Genomic DNA, 21,482 nt, shown 5'->3' with positions numbered 1-21,482 from the left:
TAATCAGAATTCATTGTCATTTGAAAAGCTGATTTATTCCATGGAATATACAATTTAAGAACCATTTATGCTCAGGTTAAAAATATTTGAGGGCTTAGGACACTGTCACCAAAACAGAGTCACCATCTTGACTGTTTAGTAGGTATAGACTTGTGAGTTGCCCTATCAGCTGAGTCACCTGGTGCCCTATTAACATAAGCTTCTGAAATGCATTAGTGCTTCAGGAGAGCACAATACAGGGCAGGTCACAGGAGATCTGCTGGACATTTCCCTTTGTCAAGCCTGCTAGTTTACCTTGAAAGGAGTTACTCCTCACACTGGGGTTTAGTTTTAAAACTATAGATATTTGTTTAGAAGAGCTCATAAAACCACATTTATAGGAATGGAACTAATGACATCCCCCACATGGGAGTCCCAAGGGATGATTTTTCTGTCAAATCCAGGTCTCTCCTCTCTGTGTGTCTGTCTTTCTGTCTCTCTGTGTATGTGTGTCTGATTCTATCTATCTATCTATCTATCTATCTATCTATCCAGCCAGCTATCTTAATTATTACTGAACCTGAAATGTCCCTACAGGTTCGTGTTTCAAGTGTTTGCTTGCAGTGTGTGGTACCATTTAGAGTCTTCAGGAACCTACCTGGTGAAAGCTGGTTACTAGTGTTAGCCTTTTGAAGGTTGTCGCTGGTTCTGGTCCGTGCCATGCAAATAAGTTGTTACCTCTGCTCCAGTGGATATCTAAGGAGATGCTCCACTCTGCCTTTCCCACTGTAATAGACCGAGAGGGCCTGAAACCATGAGCCAAAATATATTCCTTGTTTATGACCTTGCTTCGTTTTGTTAGGTGTTCTGTCATGGTATTTGTGACAGGAAGGTAACAGCCATCATTCTATGAACTGTGTCCCCTGCCTTGCTGTCCTATCAGACCTTACTCCCGGCTGCTGCATGCCTGCAGTGCTTTGTGGTATTAACATTGTGCAGTTATGGTGATGAGTGACAGTAGAATCAAAGTCTCACTTCGCTGCCCGTTCCTGGCTCCTGAGAAAGCGCCGGCAGCTCTGTGCTTTCTGGGAAAAGTATCAGCTGGGAGGGGTGTGACTAGAGAATAAATTATCTGTAAAAAACGTCTACCATGTGGTCCAAAACTAGTCGCATGAGCTTACTTCTTGTAGTCACCTTTATATGTAATAGAGATCACCAAGGCAAACCTAGCCAACAGAGTAAGCATTCTCTATGAAGCTGCAAAGGGTGATGTTCTATTATTGTTCTATAATCACTCTTGCAAACAGAATAAGGGATGGCACCATGGATTTTAAATAGACTCTAACATTTCTACCAATTATTAACTCTTATCACTATAAAATAGGAGAAGTCACCACGTTGATGTTCAACTGCAGGCTGCATTTCCAAGGCCTAATATATATATTATATATTTTAAATTGTGTGTGTGTGTGTGTGTGTGTGTACACACATGTGAGTACTGGTGCCTGCAGAGGTCACAGGCATCAGAACCCTGGTATCTCCTCTTGCAGAGGACTTGGGTTTAGTCACCAGTACCACACAGTGGCTCACAACGATCTGCAAGTCCAGTTCCAGGGGATTCTGACTCTGATGCCCTCTTCTGACCTCTACAGGCATCCATGGTGTACATACATTCAGACAAATCACTCATGCACATAAAATAAAAATAAATAAGCTTTTTAAAGAAGAATGAGGAAGAGGAGAAGGAAGAAGAGGAGGAATAGAAAGGAGGGGAAGAGGAAGAAAAGGAGACAAAGATGATGATAATGATGACGAAGAAAAAGGAGATGGAGGAGAGAAGAAGGAGGAGGAGGAGGAAGAGGAGGAAAAGATGGAGAAGGAGGAGAAAAGAAGAAGGAGGAGGAGGAAGAGGAGGAGGAGGAGGAAGAGAAGGAGGAGGAGGGCAATGAGGAGGAGGAGGAGGAGGGAGAGGGGTAAAGTTCCTGTGTATACACGGCAGGGTGGAATCCGATGTTAGCTCAGATGTGCACAGTAGGTTGATCCATCAGCTTTTTATGGCGGTAGCATATCTGAAACAGTGGCAGGGGACAGGTTGATTCTGGATCCTGGTCTCTAGGGTTTTAGCCCACAATTATGTAGCACCACTGCTTTTAGGCCTGTGGCCAGGAAGGGCATCGTGGTGGCAAAGTGGTGTAGAAGAAACAGCTCACCTCTGGATGATCCAGGAAGTAAAAGACAGTGGGAAAAGCAGGGCAAGCCAAGGACCCCAGATCCCTTCAAGGCTGTGCCCCCTTGACCAGATGTTCTCCCACCAGGCCCTACCTCCTCATGGTGCTGCAGGCCAGTGACTAAGCTTTCAACATATGCTCTTGGAGGGCCATTTGAGATTCAAGTAATAACAGACGGTTTTCCACATTATAGCAGCTACCTTTTCTGAGAAGTCACAATATAATTCTGCAGTGCTAACAGCTGTCCTAACTTGAGATATAATTCTGCAGTGTTACAGCTGTCCTAACTTGAGATATAATTCTGCAGTGTTACAGCTGTCCTAACTTGAGATATAATTCTGCAGTGTTACAGCTGTCCTAACTTGAGATATAATTCTGCAGTGTTACAGCTGTCCTAACTTGAGATATAATTCTGCAGTGTTACAGCTGTCCTAACTTGAGATATAATTCTGCAGTGTTACAGCTGTCCTAACTTGAGATATAATTCTGCAGTGCTAACAGCTGTCCTAGTTTGAGATAGTGTGAGTTGGATTCTCATTTTACATCTGCAGCTGCTTTCTGCTCCAGAGCCACTGGCGTCTCCACTGGCTTGACTGGCTTCTTGACTATAAATATCTAGTGCTGTAACTTTGTTTTTACAATGAAGAGTGTTCCGCTCACAGGGAGTCTGAATTTCAAATTCAAAGAGCCCCTTCCCCCTAAGCCAAAAGTATAAAAATATACCAAGCTGGCACAAGACAGCCATACCTGGAAAGGAAAAAGTAGAGAGCTCGTGGAGCAGACTCGTGCCCAGGCTCTAGTGGTAGAGCCTGTAAGCAAGAAGAGAGCTGAGAATGGCCACTGCTCAGGAACCAGGACTCCTGTACCAAACTGATGACTAGACCACTCTGTGGTACAGTTGAGGGGAAGGTTTTTCATTGTAGATATGAGAGATAACAGTCAAAGGCATCTAGATTGTTCCAGAGCAGAGAGAAAGAAGTAGTCTGAACATGACCAGGAGAATGGATGTGGTCAGGACTGTCTTCAAGAAAGAAGAGGATAGGCGGGTTAGGGGGTGTAGATAAATAGAGAAAACATAGTGAGAAAAATAGAAAGAGAGCAGGGAGGGAGAGAGGGAGGGGGAGGGAAGGGAAAGGGGGAAAGGAGAGAGAGGAAGGGAGGGAGAGGGAGGGGGAAGAGAAGAAAGAGGGAGAGAGGGAGGGGGGAAAGGGAGGGAGGGGGAGAGTGGAGAGGGGAAGGAAGGAGGAGGCAGGGGGAGGCAGGGGAGAGGGGTAGAGGGAGGAAGAGGAAGGGGGAAATGGAGGGGGAGGGAGAGGGAGGGGAAGAGAAGAAAGAGAGGGAGGGGGAGAGGGAAAGGGAAGGGGAGGGAGAAGGGGGAAGAGAAGGAAGAGGTAGAGAGGGAGAGGGAGGGAGAGAGGGAGGAAAGGTCTAGGGAAAGTAGCAGTTATAAGGAGAATAAGTAGCTGAGGGGAGGGAAGCTATTGACCTGGAGGAAGTTTAGGGTAGGGGAAAAGGTTAGAAGGCCTAAGATGCCTGCATAGGCTTTAAATGTGTAGCAGATACTTGTGACACAGAGGGAGCCTTGGGCCAGCATGTGCTCTGATATGCTCATAGGCACCAAAGGCAGTCCTAAATGCCTTGAGCCAGAGGTAATAGAAATAGGAACCAGATTTACAAGTTCCTGAGGAATGCTGGCCTTTATCTAGCTGCCAGAAACTCTCCTTTAGTCCAGGTTGAGGACATTTCTGTATATATGGACTGCTTTTTGGAGTTTGGGGAACCGGAGTTTCCTTTGGGTCTGACAGATGTCACATGAGATGACACAGAGACAGAATATACTCATTTTCTTCTGAGAGGTCAAAGGAGTCTTGGTTGCAAACTGATGTCCATAGCCAGGCCTGGTGGTGCATGCCTGCATTCAGAAGAACTGAGGCCTGGTGGTGCATGCCTGCATTCAGAAGAACTGAGGCCTGGTGGTGCGTGCCTGCATTCAGAAGAACTGAGGCCTGGTGGTGCGTGCCTGCATTCAGAAGAACTGAGGCCTGGTGGTGCATGCCTGCATTCAGAAGAACTGAGGCCTGGTGGTGCATGCCTGCATTCAGAAGAACTGAGGCCTGGTGGTGCGTGCCTGCATTCAGAAGAACTGAGGCCTGGTGGTGCATGCCTGCATTCAGAAGAACTGAGGCCTGGTGGTGCATGCCTGCATTCAGAAGAACTGAGGCCTGGTGGTGCATGCCTGCATTCAGAAGAACTGAGGCCTGGTGGTGCATGCCTACATTCAGAAGAACTGAGGCCTGGTGGTGCATGCCTGCATTCAGAAGAACTGAGGCCTGGTGGTGCATGCCTGCATTCAGAAGAACTGAGGCCTGGTGGTGCATGCCTGCATTCAGAAGAACTGAGGCCTGGTGGTGCGTGCCTGCATTCAGAAGAACTGAGGCCTGGTGGTACGTGCCTGCATTCAGAAGAACTGAGGTCTGGTGGTGCGTGCCTGCATTCAGAAGAACTGAGGTCTGGTGGTGCGTGCCTGCATTCAGAAGAACTGAGGTCTGGTGGTACGTGCCTGCATTCAGAAGAACTGAGGCCTGGTGGTGCGTGCCTGCATTCAGAAGAACTGAGGCCTGGTGGTGCGTGCCTGCATTCAGAAGAACTGAGGCCTGGTGGTGCGTGCCTGCATTCAGAAGAACTGAGGTCTGGTGGTGCGTGCCTGCATTCAGAAGAACTGAGGTCTGGTGGTACGTGCCTGCATTCAGAAGAACTGAGGCCTGGTGGTGCGTGCCTGCATTCAGAAGAACTGAGGCCTGGTGGTGCGTGCCTGCATTCAGAAGAACTGAGGCCTGGTGGTGCGTGCCTGCATTCAGAAGAACTGAGGTCTGGTGGTGCGTGCCTGCATTCAGAAGAACTGAGGTCTGGTGGTGCGTGCCTGCATTCAGAAGAACTGAGGCCTGGTGGTACGTGCCTGCATTCAGAAGAACTGAGCCCTGGTGGTGCATGCCTGCATTCAGAAGAACTGAGGCCTGGTGGTGCGTGCCTGCATTTAGGGCACTTAGGTGGAGGTGCTATGAGGATCAGGAATTCAAGGTCAGCCTTAGGGAGCAGTTTTAAGGAGAATCTAGGATACTGGTGACTCTAGTCTTGAGGAAGCAAAACAAGCAAATTCTCAAACAAGGTTATGTTTGTCGTCCAGCCTTGTCCAAGAACAGCAGAGGATCTCCACTAAGAGTGTTATCTTTGAGTAGGGAGAGCAGCAGTCATAAGTGCAAGTTTATCCTCCCAACAGGAACACAAGGCTTTTGTTCTGTTGGTAGAGGGGCCTCTGGGATGCTGCCGGGATAACCAGGGCACTTTTTTTTTTTTTTAATTTTTATTTTGATGTCCTAATTTATAGGTAGACTACAAGATGGAGTATGGAGAGAAAAGGCCATAGTCACATGTGAAAATTGACAACCCTTGGAAGAGTGTGTGGAATGTTTTTATGGCGTTTTATCAGGAGTTGGAAAGGGGCTGGGTTTTATGAAGTGTTAGAGTCTTTATTTCTAGCATCTTAAATGTGAGATAAGTTACACAACAACAGAGCCGAGTCTAGGTCAAGTTCACTGTCAGGAGTGCTTAGATGCTTTAAGCTTGAGAGAAGCCCTGGAGGTCAAGGTCTCTAACCCCACCCACCTTTCAGGTAAGAAGAAGCTACAGGAAGCTAAAGACTCTATATTTCTACTTTTTAGTTTAATGTGTACCCCTGTGTATGCACACGAGTGTGTATGAGTGCAAATGTGGAGACCAGGGTGCTGGGTATCTTCTGTTGCCATCCATCTTTTTGGGGGGTGGGTTGGGCCGGGGCACGGCCTCTCACTGAAGCTGGAACTTGCTGTTTGGGATCCCCAGGGATCCGTCTGTTTCTGCTTCCCAGGGCTGGCAGGACAGATGGCTGGCAGGACAGACAGATGGGCATTTTTACCCACTGAACCATCTTCTAAGTCCCTAAGGCAGTGGTCCCCAACTTTCTAATGCTGTGACCCTTTAATACGGTTCCTCGTGCTGTGGTGACCCCCAACCATAGAATCGTCTCATTGCTACTTCTTAACTGTAATTTTGCTACTTTTATAAATCATAATGTAGAAAAATGTCAAATACACAAGATATATGATATTGACCCCTGTTGAGGGATCATGACCCACAGGTTGAGAACCACTGCTCTAAGGCAGGCTATTAAAAACATAAATCTTAGTTTAAGAGAGGTACCCCATTTATTAGGTACTTAATTCAATGTGCTTAAGGACCTTGTGATAGAATCCAAAGGCACAGAGCTTCCCCGTATTCATATGGGCAGAGAGAAAACCCTTTCAGGGTTTTCAGGGACTACAAGACCCGCCTCCAGGTGACCAAGTCTCATTTAATCCTCAGGAAGGAAGTGCCATCGACGACAATTCTCAGGACGTGAAGTCAAGTCCAGGCCAAAGCAACCTGAATGTGGAGGTCCTGGTTAAGCTGGTAAGTCACCTACTACCAGCTAGGATCTTGCCAGTGTTGCTGCTGACACGGAAGAGCTGGTAAGTCACCTACTACCAGCTAGGATCTTGCCAGTGTTGTTGCTGACATGGAAGAGCTGGTAAGTCACCTACTACCAGCTAGGATCTTGCCAGTGTTGTTGCTGACATGGAAGAGTCATTGTTTACCCTGGTTAGTTCTTTGTTTCCTTGAAAACATCCCTTAAAGAAAGGAACAACCTACCAACTATGTAAACGTATTAAAGGAAGATCCAGTTGGTAGATTTTTTTTTTCCTGGTAACTATGATGTGGACTCAAAAGAAGTTGATTTAAATGATGAAGATGGGGAGAAAACCGACATGGACATGACCCCACGATTTTCCATGACAGGTCATCATTTAAAGAAAGGACACATACTCACGAAGGTTTGCAGGTTTTTAAAAATATCTTCTCCCATGGGTCAATACTGACCACACCATCCCTTTCCTCCTCTCTGTCTACTCTCACTCCTCCATCCCCTCTCCCCCAGACCCACTCGTCCATTTCCCTTCAGAAAAGGGCAGGCCTTCCAGGGATATAGACCAAAGGCGGCATGCCAAGTTGCAATAAGACTAGGCCAGGATGTGGTGACAAAGGGCAGAGGGGCTGTTGGGGAAAAACTGGGCTCTGAGAAGTGTGACTGGTGGCTGGTGGGGAGTTTTACTTGTGGTACCATAGATGTTGGCCAGGAGATGAGGGGAGGGGATACTGTTGGGGGGAACCTGAGTGGGGTCTGATGAAGTGTTGCATGTCTGCGGGTGGGATCTGACCTGAGGTTCTGGATACTGCTGTGGCTTCTGGTAAAGCAGGGGGCTTCTATTTGAGTTGTGGGCCAGGATAGGTCTGCAGTTTTTAATTAGTGCACCCACTCATAGTCCAGCTCTGAAAGCTGACTGTAGTCAATCAATGTGATGTGCTCTGCTCTGAGTTGAAGCCTTCAGAGCAGGATGCTGAAAGGTACAACATGCAAGCACAATTTTGGCTTCATAGTTGTTTTCCTTCCTTTTCCTAAGACTCCAAAGTTGATGTTAGTATCCACAGTTTTACACATGAACACCTGAGTGAGAAAAACTAAGTGGCTTACCTAAGAAGAGAGAGAAGAAAGTGTGAGCTCTGCAGCCTTGAGCTCACACATAGAGATCTTTATAGCCCCATCATACCTAGGCTGGGTCCAGGGCTCGCTTTGACCTTAGGACCTGGTTTCTTATGCTCCAGACAAATGATCACTAGGAACCAGCCATCTTCCCTTAGGACAACCCCTTTTATGATTCTTGTCTCTTCCACCTCCTTAAACACCTTGTCCTTTGCTGAGGGCCCCAGTTATTAAATTTCTCATGAATCCCTGATGTTTCTGCAGGAGAGAAAGCTCCAGATGAACTCAGTAGAGAAACGAGCCCAAGTTGTGAGGGAGCTTGTGCAGAGCGAGAGACGGTATGTGCAGATGCTGCGAATTGTGCAGGACGTGTACGCCAAGCCCCTGAGGGCAGCACTCTCCTCAAACAGAGCCATTCTAAGTGCTGCCAATATCCACATCATTTTTTCTGACATTCTGCACATCTTAAACCTCAACAGGTAAGCCCTAAAGATGGCGTCTTTAAAAAAACAGTACTCCCCTAGATGAGGGAAGAGCAAACTTTGTTTCTAAAGCTCCACTATGGTCCATCAGCTCTCTATCTTCTTGGGGATCCCATCACCTGGAAGAGCAGAGAGGCTCCTTTGCATGTCCCCTGACAGCTACAGCCAGCAGATGGCTTCCAGTGTCACCCCAGCCCCAGGTTACAGTATGTGAAAGAAAAATAATCAATGCCTAAGCATTCAGTATGCAATAAACCACTCACATGAAAGTCCATGGGCAAGAGTCAATAATGTCTAATTGAATGGGCCAGGAGCAAAAGGACTCAATGGCTACTATGCTTTTCCATCATGGGTTTCCTACATCTGTTGAGAGTTTAAGAAAAACAACAGTATCTACCTATCGTGAGTGAGATCAGCCCAGTGCTGGTCACAGTCAATTTCCGCAGATCTGGAGAGAGAGTTTGTCACTTCCTGGGCCCAGCTGTGACTCAGTGAGAAGGCTGATGGAACACCTCTCAGTTTTCATGACCTAGAGTAGCTAAGAAGGTCACCTTGGATCTGTTTTGTATGTGGGCTGTATGTAAGTTATGGTTCTTGGCCTTGAAGCTTTTAAAGGTGCCATTCTCCTCAGAAGACTGTGAGAATGTACATGGCCCTGGCTCTCCTAGGGTTGGAAGCTGAATTAGGACCCAAGGAGTTAAGGTAAAAGATGGGATCCTGGACAGCCAACTTCTTCCCTCATTCTGCCCAGATCCCATCCTATCAAATGTACACTGTTCTGTGGTCAAGCTCTCAACTGGTCAAAAGAAAGCCCTACCACAAAAGACTAAGCAGAAAAGCCTACACTAATGAATTCATGGCTTAAGTTTGGGAGACTTTCAACAGGCTCCTATTTCAAGATACAAACTTCTCATATTGTAGAGAGTTTCTAGATAACCTACAAGACAGACTACAGGAATGGAGCCCAGCTCACTGTGTGGGAGAAATATTCATAAAGTTTGGAAGCCAGTTGAACATATATACCAATTTCTTCAACAATTATCCAGTTGTTCTGAAAACCATCGAGAAGGTAAGTGGTTGCGCTATTTCCACCTAGTCCTGTATAGCCCAAAGGACTGAGATAAGTGGGAAGGACTGCTTTCAGCTCTCCCCCATCCTCCTCCCACCCCCACCCCCCTAGACTTTGAGTTTCTTGAGAACAGGGACCTTGAAGTAGGGGCTAATACAGTGGTGGACACACAGCAGTGCTCAGGAACCGATAGTTGAGCTCCAGCTACCCACTGCCAAGTTTTCATGGACCCCAGCCAGGTGGGTCACAGTGTCATGTCATGTCACAGTGACAGGGCATTGAAAAAGTAAGCCGAAGCATGATTGTGAGCTCAGAATCCTCTCTGCCACTACAATACCAGGGCACACAAGCTCGGCTCGATGGACAACTTAAGACCCTTGACCTTGAGGACAAGAATTAGAGAAAACAGTATTCCCAGAAACAAACTGGTGGCAAACCCGCTACCTACTTCATTAGCAAAGTGAGAGCAGTCAGGTCCTCAGTACATTTAGCTGTGGCAGCTATTATTATTATCAACACCAAGAAATCTTCTTAAGCCCTTTAATTGTTCACAGGTATAAATGGCCTTGCTCTGAAATGTTCTTGGAGCATGAGATCAGCAAATCTTTGACTCAGACATTAGCAACATTGACATGTTTTAGACATGTACATACCGAGTAGTAGCACATGATTTTGAGTAGATACACCAGTGATGATACGGAGTACAATTGAAACGGATATTAAATAGAGTGGAACACTTTTGGAATGTCACTCTGAAAAACATGAATGACCGAAGCATTAAAGGTGACTATCAACAATAATCAAAGTCTTACAGAAATGACCCAGGGTTTATTGCATGGCAGGCACTGCCTGGGTAGGACTCTGTCCCACACTGTGAGCTTAGTCTTCTATCCATTTTCCAGATGAGAAAGTTAGGTAACCCCACAAGGTCATCTACTCGATTTATTCTAGCTCTAATCCAACCCCACCTTAATTATAAATCTCTTACTACTCCCCTCTATTGATTAAGTTAATGGATATGGTTAGATCTGTGGTATAATTAAAATATAAGAGTTAATATTTTAGAACACATGAATAGTATTGAAACAGATTAGACGGAGGGAGATGTTACCTCCTTACTTTGACTACTCTGTAGATGGCCCCTTGCTGCTGGTGGGACACAAGGCTTTATGACAGTGTCACAGAGCAAAGTTTGACAATGTAATTCTCACCTTTAGTGCAGAGAAATGACGCCCGCGTTTAGAGCGTTCTTGAAGAGGCATGATAAAACCATTGTTACCAAAATGCTGAGGTGAGTTCCCAGGGAGATCACAGATGGGCACTCAAGGCCCGGCCTTCTGTGGCCTACAGGTAGCAATGAGGGCACCCTTCTCTGTGCCCTATACAGTCTGCCGGAGCTGCTGATGTACCCGTCCCGGAGATTTGAAGAATATATTCACCTTCTCTATGCTCTGAGACTCCATACTCCGGCAGGACACGTGGACCGTGGAGACCTGACCACTGCAATTGATCAAGTCAAAAACTATAAAGGCTACATAGATCAGGTGGGTTATTGATACATATATGTACCCTTCAACATCCCTGTTTTTGTGGTGGTCTCACTGGAAGCCTGAGATGCCCTCTCTGCTGTGGTAGTCCTTACTTCAATCTTTCACCCTTTTAAAGATAAATCTATAGTCCTGCTCCACAAGTTTGATCATGAGGGGCATCTATTCCAAGCCAAACAATGTGAAGCAATGGTTTCAGATAACTGTACAGTCACAGTAACACACACATCCCCACCCCCCAGTTTTACACAGGTTTTTATGTGTCTCAGATTAACTTGAAGTTGATAGATAGCCACGGACCTCCTTGAATCTCTGACCCTCCTGTCTCCCTCATCTCCGGAGCGCTCAGGTTACAGTTACTCACCAGTTTTCCTGGGTAATACGGCACTCGGATTTGAACCGAGGGTTTTTGTGTACACTAGGCACACACTCTGTCAACTGAGTGACATCGTCAGCACCAAAGATGTCAAGGTCTTTCATAACTCAGTAAGTACAGCACTCATAATTATCCCATATATACTGTGCAGGCTGTATATGAACAGCACATCACACCCTAACAATGCTTTTCTTCTGAACAGCCTGGTTATTTGCCTTTATTAAAACACTGGTCTAGAAAATTGATATTTAGTAAAGTGCCGAGTCCTTTGCCAGGTGCCACAAGATATTAATAAAAATGTCATGATCTAGCTGGGCAGTGGTGGTGCATGCCTTTAATCCCAGCACTTGGGAGGTAGAGGCAGGTGGATTTCTGAGTTTGAGGTCAGCCTGGTCTACAAAGTGAGTTCCAGGACAGCCAGGGCTACACAGAGAAACCCTGTCTTGAAACAAAACAAAACAAAAACCAACCAAAAAAAAGTTATGATCTTTGCCTAATATAACTTTGTTTTCTAGATAAGGGAAAACTTGAAGATGAGAGAGCAGCTATCTGATGTACAGACCCTCATTTGTGGCTGCCCGGTATGTGTGCTGATGTTCTTGCTGCATCTCGCAATCACGAGTATAACCTTGCACTGGCAAAAATAGACATACAGATTCGGAGACAGCTAGGTTCTGTGGGATGCCCGTTACTGCCAAGACCTGCAGGCTTTCTCGTAACCTATCCCTGCTGTCTGCATTATTACAAAATGTACTGGGCTAGGCCCTAGCCCATGGTTGGGATTTTCCAAGGTTGCAGCTCCTTCTCTGTTGTCATGAGTCCCTTTGAGTTAAGCACTCAGTTACGTGTTCTACATGATCTCTGTCTGACCAATAAAGTCCTTGGTTCCGCACACTTGATTCAGCCTACTGAGAATGTCCACAGTGCTGGGAAGGCCTCTGTTAACTCTATATTTTGTGTATACTCCTCTGATTGCTTTTTTCTTTCTGACTCCTCTATTTCCTAAGGCTCTTACCATACATACCCTCCATTCTTTAAAGTTTCCTCTTGCTATCTGTTCTTTGAAAATATGCTATCTTCCATGAAATTTCCTTCCTTTCCTACCTCACTGGGTATGAGTACTACTAACCTTGAAAAATTAGGTCAGGAGTCTGTGGAGACACTCTCAGTGGGTGAGAGCTCTTGCTCCAAAAGCGTGAGAACTTGAGTTCACGTCTCCAGGACTCACATAAAAAGCCAGGCATGGCCACAGGCTGGCACTTATAACTCCAGTACTGTGAGGGATTCTAAGAATCTAAAGTCATTGCTAGGACTAGCTGGCTGCTAGCCTTGGCTCTCCAGTTCAACTGAAAGATCTTGTCTGAAGGGAATAACACAGAGCGGTGTTCCCTAGCCCCATGGACAGTCCTGTCATGTAGCCCTGCACCCATCTATTCAGACTGTGGGCCCCTCTATGTGTGAGCTTTGACTTGTTTCCTGGTGTCTGACAATCAGGAGAAGCTTCATATAGATGATGAATGAAAGTATTAATTGTTGGAGATACTTTTATTTGGTCCAGTGGGGAATTTTGTCATAATTTCTATCTTCATGTCTTGGTAAGGAAAGGGAAGTATGGGTATTTGGACTGCAAAAGTATGTCTCTTAGAACTCACTCAGAGAGTTGCATCTCTGCATCTCTGCATCTCTGCACACAGAGATGCACATCAGAAGGCATCCCTATGGCCAGAGCAATGCAGGGGCCTTCTTCCTAACCTTACTAGTTCTTTGGCTTCCTTTTTCCTCTCTTTTTAAACAGTTTATTTACTTTATGTGCATGTATGTCTGGGTGAGGGTGTTGGATGCCCTGGATCGGAAGTTACAGACCGTTGTGAGCTGCCATGTGAATACTGGGAATTGAACCTGGGTCCTCTAGAATAGCAGCCGGTTCTCTTAACCACTGAGCCATCTCTCCAGACTACTTCTTTTGTTTTCTTGACTGCTTTCTTATGGTTTTTTCTTGTCAATTGGGAAGGCTGTATTGTAAACTAGGAAAAGGCTGACTCTTCTACAGCTGCACTACGTTCTAGTCAACATCTCTATGTTCTAGGATGAAGAACAGTTCTGCACTAGTAGCATTTCAAATAATCATATATCCTATTGTTTATTTTATAGACTTTATCAGAAGCAAACAGATACCTGATTCGGACCCAAGATGTGGTTCAACTTCACTGCTGTGATGAGAAAATGGACTTCTCTTTAAGGTGAGCAGCTGTCATCCATACCAAAGCTGGGAGCACCTTGAAGGCAGTCAATGAACTGTCTTGTTCATTGCTCACCCTTGAGATTCATCACCATGTTTGACCTTGTGTGAAGTCAAGAGAACCTTTGTTCTGAATCATAGTTACACAAATATGCCTCTAGGTCAGTGGGTCTCAACCTGTAGGTCTAAACCCTACATAGGGGGTCACATACCATATATTTACATTATGATTCATAATAGTAACAAAATTAGTCTTGAAGTAGCCATGAAAAACTTTTCCAGTTTTTTTGGGGGGAGGGGGGTCACCACAATGTGAGGAACTGTACTAAAAGGTCACAGCATTAGGAAAATTGAGAACTATTGCTCTATATGACATATGGCACTTTATCATCCTGCTTGCATCCCAGGTGGCTCCTTGGTGGAATGAGAGAAAACAGTGTCTGCCAAGACCATAAACTTCAGAGTAGACTTCCTCAAGGCTGATCAGTTTCCTAATGAGATCAGATCCAAGTCTGTGGGAGCTCACACCAATATTCTGCCCCAAACAAGGGGGTCATTTTATTATCCTTAAGTAACTGTTCAAATTAGCACTGGAAATGACTTTACCATACCTATTTTGGATAATGCTCAGAGATGTGTAAGATGAGATAGAAAGATTCCAAGGTCCATGGATTAGTCTTCCTGTTGCTTTTTAAGAACAAGAACGGGCAAGTGTTTCTATAAAGGTTCAAGAAGCAAATATTTAGAATTGGTGGGTCCAACGAGGTCTGTGGTAATGACCTTTCCTGTTGTAGCAATTCCACTCTACTCAGGAACAATACTAATATAGAAACGAACAACCATGGCTAAGTGCCAATAAAACTGATTTACAAAACAAGTGGTGCACCATAGTTTTCTGGCTTTTGCTTTAGAAAATGACCAGTGTTTTCAGTATTGAGGGTAAAGACACATTACTCAACAAATAGCACCCGACTGGAAAGGTATCTTTTATTTCAATGATATTTTCAGCAAACATCTAAAGGCTCCAGGGCAGGGGGGTAGATGGGTCACCCCTTTCACCTCCGCACCCACCTTAGTAGCTCTAGAATGAGCATCAAAGGCCATGAGAAAACCCAAGTTTGATCCCCAGAACTGGCAGTGTAAGGAGAAATCCTCCCTGAGTTTTCCTCTGACCTCCACATGCTGTTGGCACACCCCTTCCTTCAAAGAAGCAAATCCACGAGAACAGAAAGTCAGATCCCAGCAAGAGTATCTTTTGCCTCGTTGACCTAGCACTTTGGTTTTCTGTTGTTTTGGTTTCGGTCGGCAGCAATGGATAAATGCTTCAGTGGCAGAAAGAAGCTGGCTTCTAACCCTACAATTCTAAGCATCCAGGCACTGTGGGAGACATGCTAGCTTGTCCAGGCTCAGGTTACTCAGTCTTTGTAGACCGCCTCTTGAGCAGTCTTTACTGCTTCCTGTAACTGCGGGCAGTGTCATGTGACTACTGGCAGTGCCATGTGACTACTGGCAGTGTGTTAATTTTGGCTTGAGAAGTTGTCAGAAGAAAACTTGCCTGGAACTTTACGTTGCTGAGTTTTTGTTTCTTTTAATATTTTCACTCCTCTCCCTCTCCCTCTCCCTCTCCCTCTCCCTCTCCCTCTCCCTCTCCCTCTCCCTCTCCCTCTCCCTCTCCCTCTCCCTCTCCCTCTCTCTCTTTTGGCTTGGTTGGTTTAAGTTGTTATTCTTGTTTCTCTAGATTTTTGTTGCTCTTTGGAGTTTAAAATGCGTTATGTGTAAATGTAGACTTACTCTGTTTTTGGCGCTTTCTAGACCTGTAGCTTGCTGTTGATAGTTGAAAAATTCAACTATTAAAAAAAAATGTACTCTATGTATGTGTCTCTCTGGGGTGTATGCATGTGAGTTTGGGTATTTGGGTGCCCTGGAGCGAGACTAATGGGCTGTGGTGTGGGTGCTGGGAACTGAACTCAGGTCTTCTGGAAGAACAGCCAACAACCACGGAGTCATCTCTCCAGCCTCTTAGCAATTTTTACTTTATTTTCCTGTTCTTTCTCTCTCTTCCTTATCTGGTATTCCTATGCCATGTATGTTTTGTTTGGCTTTTCACTTGCCCTTATGGTTTAGACACTCTCTTTTTTTCAAGACAGGGTTTCTCTGTATAGCCCTGGCTGTCCTGGAACTCACCTTGTCGAGACCAGGCTGGCCTCGAACTCAGAAATCCGCCTGCTTCTGCCTCCCAAGTGTTGGGATTAAAGGCATGCGCCACCACCGCCCGGCAGATTTTATTTTTCTTTTGCAGAGCTTTGTTGTTCTGTCCCGGCTGACACTCTCTTTTCTCTCCAACCTTAGTCTGTCTCTGTTTTTCAGCTGTCTGCTTTTTTTTTTTTTAAAGATTTATTTATTTAATATGAGTACATTGTAGCTGTCTTCAGACACACAAGAAGAGGGCATCAGATCTTATTACAGATGGTTGTGAGCCACCATGTGGTTGCTGGGAATTGAACTCAGGCCCTCTGTAAGAGCAGTCAGTGCTCTTAACCTCTGAGCCATCTCTCCAGCCCCCGTTTCTCAGCCGTCTTGGTTAGGGTTTCTATTGCTGCAACAAAGCACCATGACCAAAAGCCAAAGATGGCGCCACCCACAATGGGCTGGGCCCTCTGCTACTGATCATTAATTGAGAAAATGCCTCTCTGCTTAGGCTAGGCTTACTCTGCTCTTGTGAAAGTCTAACATTCCCGATGTCCTTGTTTGTCACCATGTCCAGCCTTAAAGACTGCCCCCCCCCGCCCCCCGCCCCCAGCTCACACACAAAGCAAACAAACAAGAAGCCAGCAGGGAGGTGGTGGCCCAGGCCTTTTTTTCGAGACAGGGTTTCTCTGTATAGCCCTGGCTGTCCTGAAATTCACTTTGTAGACCAGGCTGGCCTCGAACTCTGAAATCCGCCTGCCTCTGCCTCCCAAGTGTTGGGATTAAAGGCATTAAAGCATGGCATCCCAGCTTCTTCACATGGCAACTGCAAGCTGGAATTCTCAACTACCAGAACCTAATTTAGTGTTTGGATAAGAGAGGAGATTACATGAGTGTTTGAGGATAAAACTAAATTATTACTATTATTTTCCTTAGACAGGGTGTCTTAGTTAGGGTTTTATTGCAGTGAACAGGCACCATGACCAAGGCAATTCTTATAAAGGACATTCAATTGGGGCTGCTTACAGGTCAAAAGTTTCAGTTCATTATCATCAAGGTGGGAACAGAGCAGTGCCCAGGCAGAGGCGTTGTGAGTTCCACCTTGTGTTCTGAAGGCAGCTAGGAGAAGACTGGCTTCCAGGCAGCTAGGATGAGGGTCTTAAAGCCCACACCCACGGTGACACACCCACTCCAACAAGGCCACACTTCCCAATAGTGCCACTCCATGGGCCAAGCATATACAAACCATCACACAGAGTCTCATTGTGTAGCTCTGGCTATGTTCTTCCGGAACTATGTAAACCAGGCAAATTCACAGAAATCCACTTGCCTACACCTGACTGCTGGGACTAAAGGCATATTTTGAAAGAAAACATACCATGTTTGTTCTGTAACCCTGCCACTTTAAAGTAAATTAAACCCAAGAAATGTCATTCCCATTTCTATCCAACATTTTCATGTAGAACATATCTGCCCTGCTTGTATTTACACAGCGCTCTAAGACCTGATGGTTTACTTGATAAATTCAACTACAACCACTGGGTGAGCAGGGAGGGAAAGGTGGAGAGCTGTCTGAAGCCAGGCTGTAGTGTACATGCCATCTCGGTACTAGGAAGACCGAGGCAGGAAGGCTAGGGCCAGCATGGGTGATCAAGGCAGACCTTATCTCAAACACAGAAAACAAATCATAAAAGAAGCTTGCTCATAGTGATGGAATTAGTAGGTTCTGCTCTGGAATCGACAAGGCCTCACTGCACAGCAATATGGTAGCAGTAACTAAGCAAGTTAGTAAGTGGTGGCCCAGGGTGAGCAAAGGTTTGTGTTCTCAATGAAACAGTATCCTCTGGGACAGAGATGAAGACATGGTCATTTTAAGAACCAAGAAATTTGGCAGCCTTTGCTCTTCTGTGAACACAGACTACAGTTTTGGGTATGTTGGGCTTAGTTTTAAGATTCAGACTCACTGTATAACCTTGGTTAGCCGGGAACTCCCTAGGTAGACCATGATGTCCGAAACTCAGAACTACCTGACCTTGTCTCCCAAGTGCTGGGATTAAAGCATGAACCACCGCAAGATACATTAAGTTTTCGTTATTTACCTTGGAACTTCTGCATTACAATTTTCTCAGAAGTACCAATTTTTGTGCTATTTTTTGATATTTATTATTTATTTTTCTATCTACCTATTTGTTTATTTACCAGAGAAGATCTCACCTGCCAGGCTGGCCTCAAATTAGCACTGAAGCTGAGACTGCCTTAAACTCCTGATCTTCCTGCCTCTGCATCCTAAATGCTGAGATTACAGGTGTGAGTTACACACCTAGATCAGTTTGTTAATTTTTAAGCTTCATTTTTCCTTCTTTGTGATCTTGCTCACAGTTCAAAAGCAGAGCTCTGTAGTACTGGCAAACGGAAGTTGACCTTGACCAATAAAAGATGCTACCCAGTTCCCAGATCTCAAGGAAGGCCCTTCTACCTGCTAAAATGGATGCTTTCCTCTTGGCCTTCCCACAAAAGTCATACTGCCATTTAAGGGGATAACCACACATGGGGGAAAGGAATCTGGTTAGGAAGTGACTCTTATTCTAGGGACTGTAAAACCCTTGCGATGGAGCTCTCAGTACTAGTGCAGATTGCACTTGAGTCTGCTCACAGGAGAGTGGATTGCCTGCAACTGCCTGTTTACTCCACAGCGTGGATGCAGGGATTTGAGTGTGATGTGTTCATAGGCTAGCTAATGCAGCAACCAGCAGGGACAGAGTCCTCCTGCACCAGTTATGAGCTTACAATATAGCAGCTCTGCCCTGTTTTGCTGAGTTATTATTTGCAGACATACAAAGGCCTACCACATAATATTGGGGGAAAAACCCCCTCTCTCTTGAGTTGGTTCTCAGTGGGCATAAGACCTTTCCACCTTCACCACTGTGCACACTGCTAGGGGAAAGCTGAACACTCACTACTGAAGCAGGCAAGTTTCAAGGCATTGCTTCATAGTACCCTATAAGCTCATTTCCTGTTAGGAAACAATGATTGTTTTTTACATTTTAAAATGTAAACATTTTAAACATTTTTCCTAAACTTAAATATAGAAAAAATTAATGTTATGTGGCAAAACCTTTCCTCCTCCTCTGGGAAACATGGCATAACTCTTTACTCAGGGAAAGCGGCCTTTTCTCACCCCTCTGGCTTCCTTTCCCCTTCCTTCTGCCTAACCATTCTCAGAGTAACTCATCAACTTTTCTAAAGCTTGCCCCTCTCTCTCTCTCTCTCTCTCTCCTCCCTCCCTCCCTCCCGCCCTCCCTCCCCCCTTTCTTTCACAAACTGTGAGTAAATATGAGCAACCCACTCACATCAGCGAAAATCATAACGAAAGCCAAGGAAGTGCTTACATGCAAGAGCTGACTCCGGTGGTGGGTGGCCACTATGTTTCTATTTTCCTGCACACGCAAAGCAAAAGCCAAAGCACCAACAAAACTGATCAATTTTAGCAACTTCAATGAAAACAAAGAACTATTAACTTTTCGCGTGGTTAAGGCTATCAAGCTACCTCCCTTTCAGTTTCTCTCAAATGGAATTAGAAATTCGTTTCCAACTTGTAATTGTTTCCAACTTGTAAGTCCTTCCTTCCCCGGGTTTCTACTTAAGGATGCCTCCAGCCACACCAGTTCTGTGTCTCCCCATCTGTCGCCCCTAGGTGAAACAAAGCAAAACTGTATTGTTCTCAATACATCTCAATTGTCTTTCAAATACATCTGCACAAAATACCAAGCCTGACAAAAGTTATAAAAATATAGTCATGAAAAATGCATATATATGTGTGTGTGTATGTAAAGGAGGGAACATTCAATGTTCAAAAGAAGTCGGGCTTATTCTTTTATGTGTGCTTTGCCTGCATTATGTATACCATGTGTGTGCTTGGTGCCCACAGAGGTCAGAGGCATCGGGCCCCGTAGGATTGGATTACAGTGGCTGTTAACCACCATCTGGGTGCTTGGAATTGAACCCTGGTTCTCTATTACAGCAACAAGGGTTCTTGACCTGAGCCACCTTTCCAGCCTGCAATATTCATGTTTTGCACATTATTAAATACTTGTCTAATGAATGAGATCAAATAATTATATCAGGTATCTTGATGGCCTATATTATTGATCTGAGAGACACAAGATCACTTTACCAAGGATTCCATGAGCTACACAAAAGGTCTATAGTGGAATCAGGTCTTAATCATAGGCATGTTAATTTAAAGATGGTTAACTGTTTGACAAGGTGCCTAACCATAAAAATGATTGTCCTCTCCACTCTAACAGGCTCTATGAACAGATCCGAGACCTCAGCCTCTTCCTCTTCAATGATGTACTCCTTGTTAGCAGTCGGAGTATATCTCATACTCCATTTGAAAAGACTTCTAAAACAACCTACCAGTTCACTGCATCAGTGGCACTTCTCAGGCTGCTCATAGAAGACATTCCAGACTCCAAATGTACGTATTTTCTTTTACTCTCGTATAAGCTAACTTATACCAAACTCCGTAACTATAACAATATCTAGGAGAAAGGCCAGAGCAACTGGCCAGTTTGTAAATAATTACCAGTACTAGGATTTCATTAACTTGCCTCTGAAGAAACAAAAGTTGGCATTATCAGACACACACATCAGAGAACAGGAAAACAGCCTCTAGTCAGAGGTAGGCAAGGACCACATCATCCTGACGGGTTCTGTCAGACTATCTTAAACTTGTCTGAAAATGCTACAGGTTTAAGACACTATTTTAGGTATCTCTCCGTTCATCCATCCGGCCGTCCATCTATCCATCCACTCATCATTACTAGCAGTCCTGGAGATTGACTCTATAGCTTCATACACACTGAGCTACCGTCCCGAGCCTTTCATGTCTCATTTTCTATTCACTAGAATTAGGAAGGTATTCCACACTTGATTGTCCTCTTCTTCTTTAACCTGGCATCTAGTTAGTTCCTCTATGAAAGAGCCAGCATTTGATTTAGTAACTAAACATTCCTTTACAACCTCAACAGAATTATATCATAAAAGAACTCAGCTCATACCTGCTGGGCTTCCTTTTAACATTCCCTACTGTAACTTCTCTATTTCTCAAGCTTAACTGGACCTGCATCTCTTTCCTGGGTTAGGACAGGTAACTCAGAGGTAGCATTTCCCCTTGCACTGCCTCTGCCTGTGTGCAGAAAGGACCTCAGCTTAAGGCAGGAACAAGACCTTTGTTTTTGGCTCATGACTCTCACTCCTAGGATGGTGTAAATCTCATCTTCAACTATTGGGTATGGCTAGGACAGGAAACGTGTTGCTTTTCTTGTTTCTCTCGCACTGCGATTGTTAGCTGTGTTTACAAGGGCACTCAGCTAAGAGCAGAGTCGGCTGGCATTCATTCCCAGGCTGAACGCTCAGTCTCTCTACAGCCACCACTAAGATTGTTACTGATTCCACTTCTTTCTAGAGAACTGAAACCGGGCTTCACAGTATCTATCATCTGGCCTTTAAAATAACTGACAAATAATTATAAAGATTTTTTGTTTTGTTTTGAAGACAAGTTTCTAGACCAATTTTGTATTCATTTTGAATCCTTAATTGAAGTTTTTTTTTTTTATAAATTCTAAGTATAGCTAGTTAAGTTTGAATTTAAAACTTTTTTGATTGTCTGCAAAGATTAAACATTAGTGTAGCTCCAGTGGAATACTGGTATACTTTTTTGTTTGTTTGTTTGTTTGTTTTTTGGTTTTCTGAGACA

At 44.9% G+C, this 21,482-nt stretch overlaps 1 protein-coding gene across 5 annotated transcripts in view; it reads left to right on the top strand.

The window, feature by feature from the left end:
- Positions 1–21,482, top strand: part of Ect2l (epithelial cell transforming 2 like) — a 79,630-nt gene that overhangs the window by 55,882 nt on the left and 2,266 nt on the right. For all 5 annotated transcript variants that reach the window (XR_015048372.1, XM_085842661.1, XM_085842660.1 and 2 more), the window contains 8 exons: positions 6,606–6,692; positions 8,086–8,300; positions 9,225–9,372; positions 10,590–10,663; positions 10,760–10,916; positions 11,811–11,876; positions 13,447–13,535; positions 20,029–20,201. Coding sequence is in view for 4 of the 5 variants with exons in the window: in XM_085842661.1 (XP_085698787.1) it covers positions 6,606–6,692; positions 8,086–8,300; positions 9,225–9,372; positions 10,590–10,663; positions 10,760–10,916; positions 11,811–11,876; positions 13,447–13,535; positions 20,029–20,201 (1,009 nt within the window). In the remaining variant the exon portion in view is untranslated. The remainder of the gene's footprint in view (positions 1–6,605; positions 6,693–8,085; positions 8,301–9,224; positions 9,373–10,589; positions 10,664–10,759; positions 10,917–11,810; positions 11,877–13,446; positions 13,536–20,028; positions 20,202–21,482) is intronic.

The sequence above is a fragment of the Mus caroli genome, unplaced genomic scaffold, assembly GCF_978045245.1.
Source record: "Mus caroli unplaced genomic scaffold, Mus_caroli_1 scaffold_9, whole genome shotgun sequence".
In the NCBI taxonomy this organism is placed as follows: Eukaryota; Metazoa; Chordata; class Mammalia; order Rodentia; family Muridae; genus Mus; species Mus caroli.
Note: the sequence above shows the minus strand (reverse complement) of the source record. Positions and strands in the feature narration are given on the sequence as shown.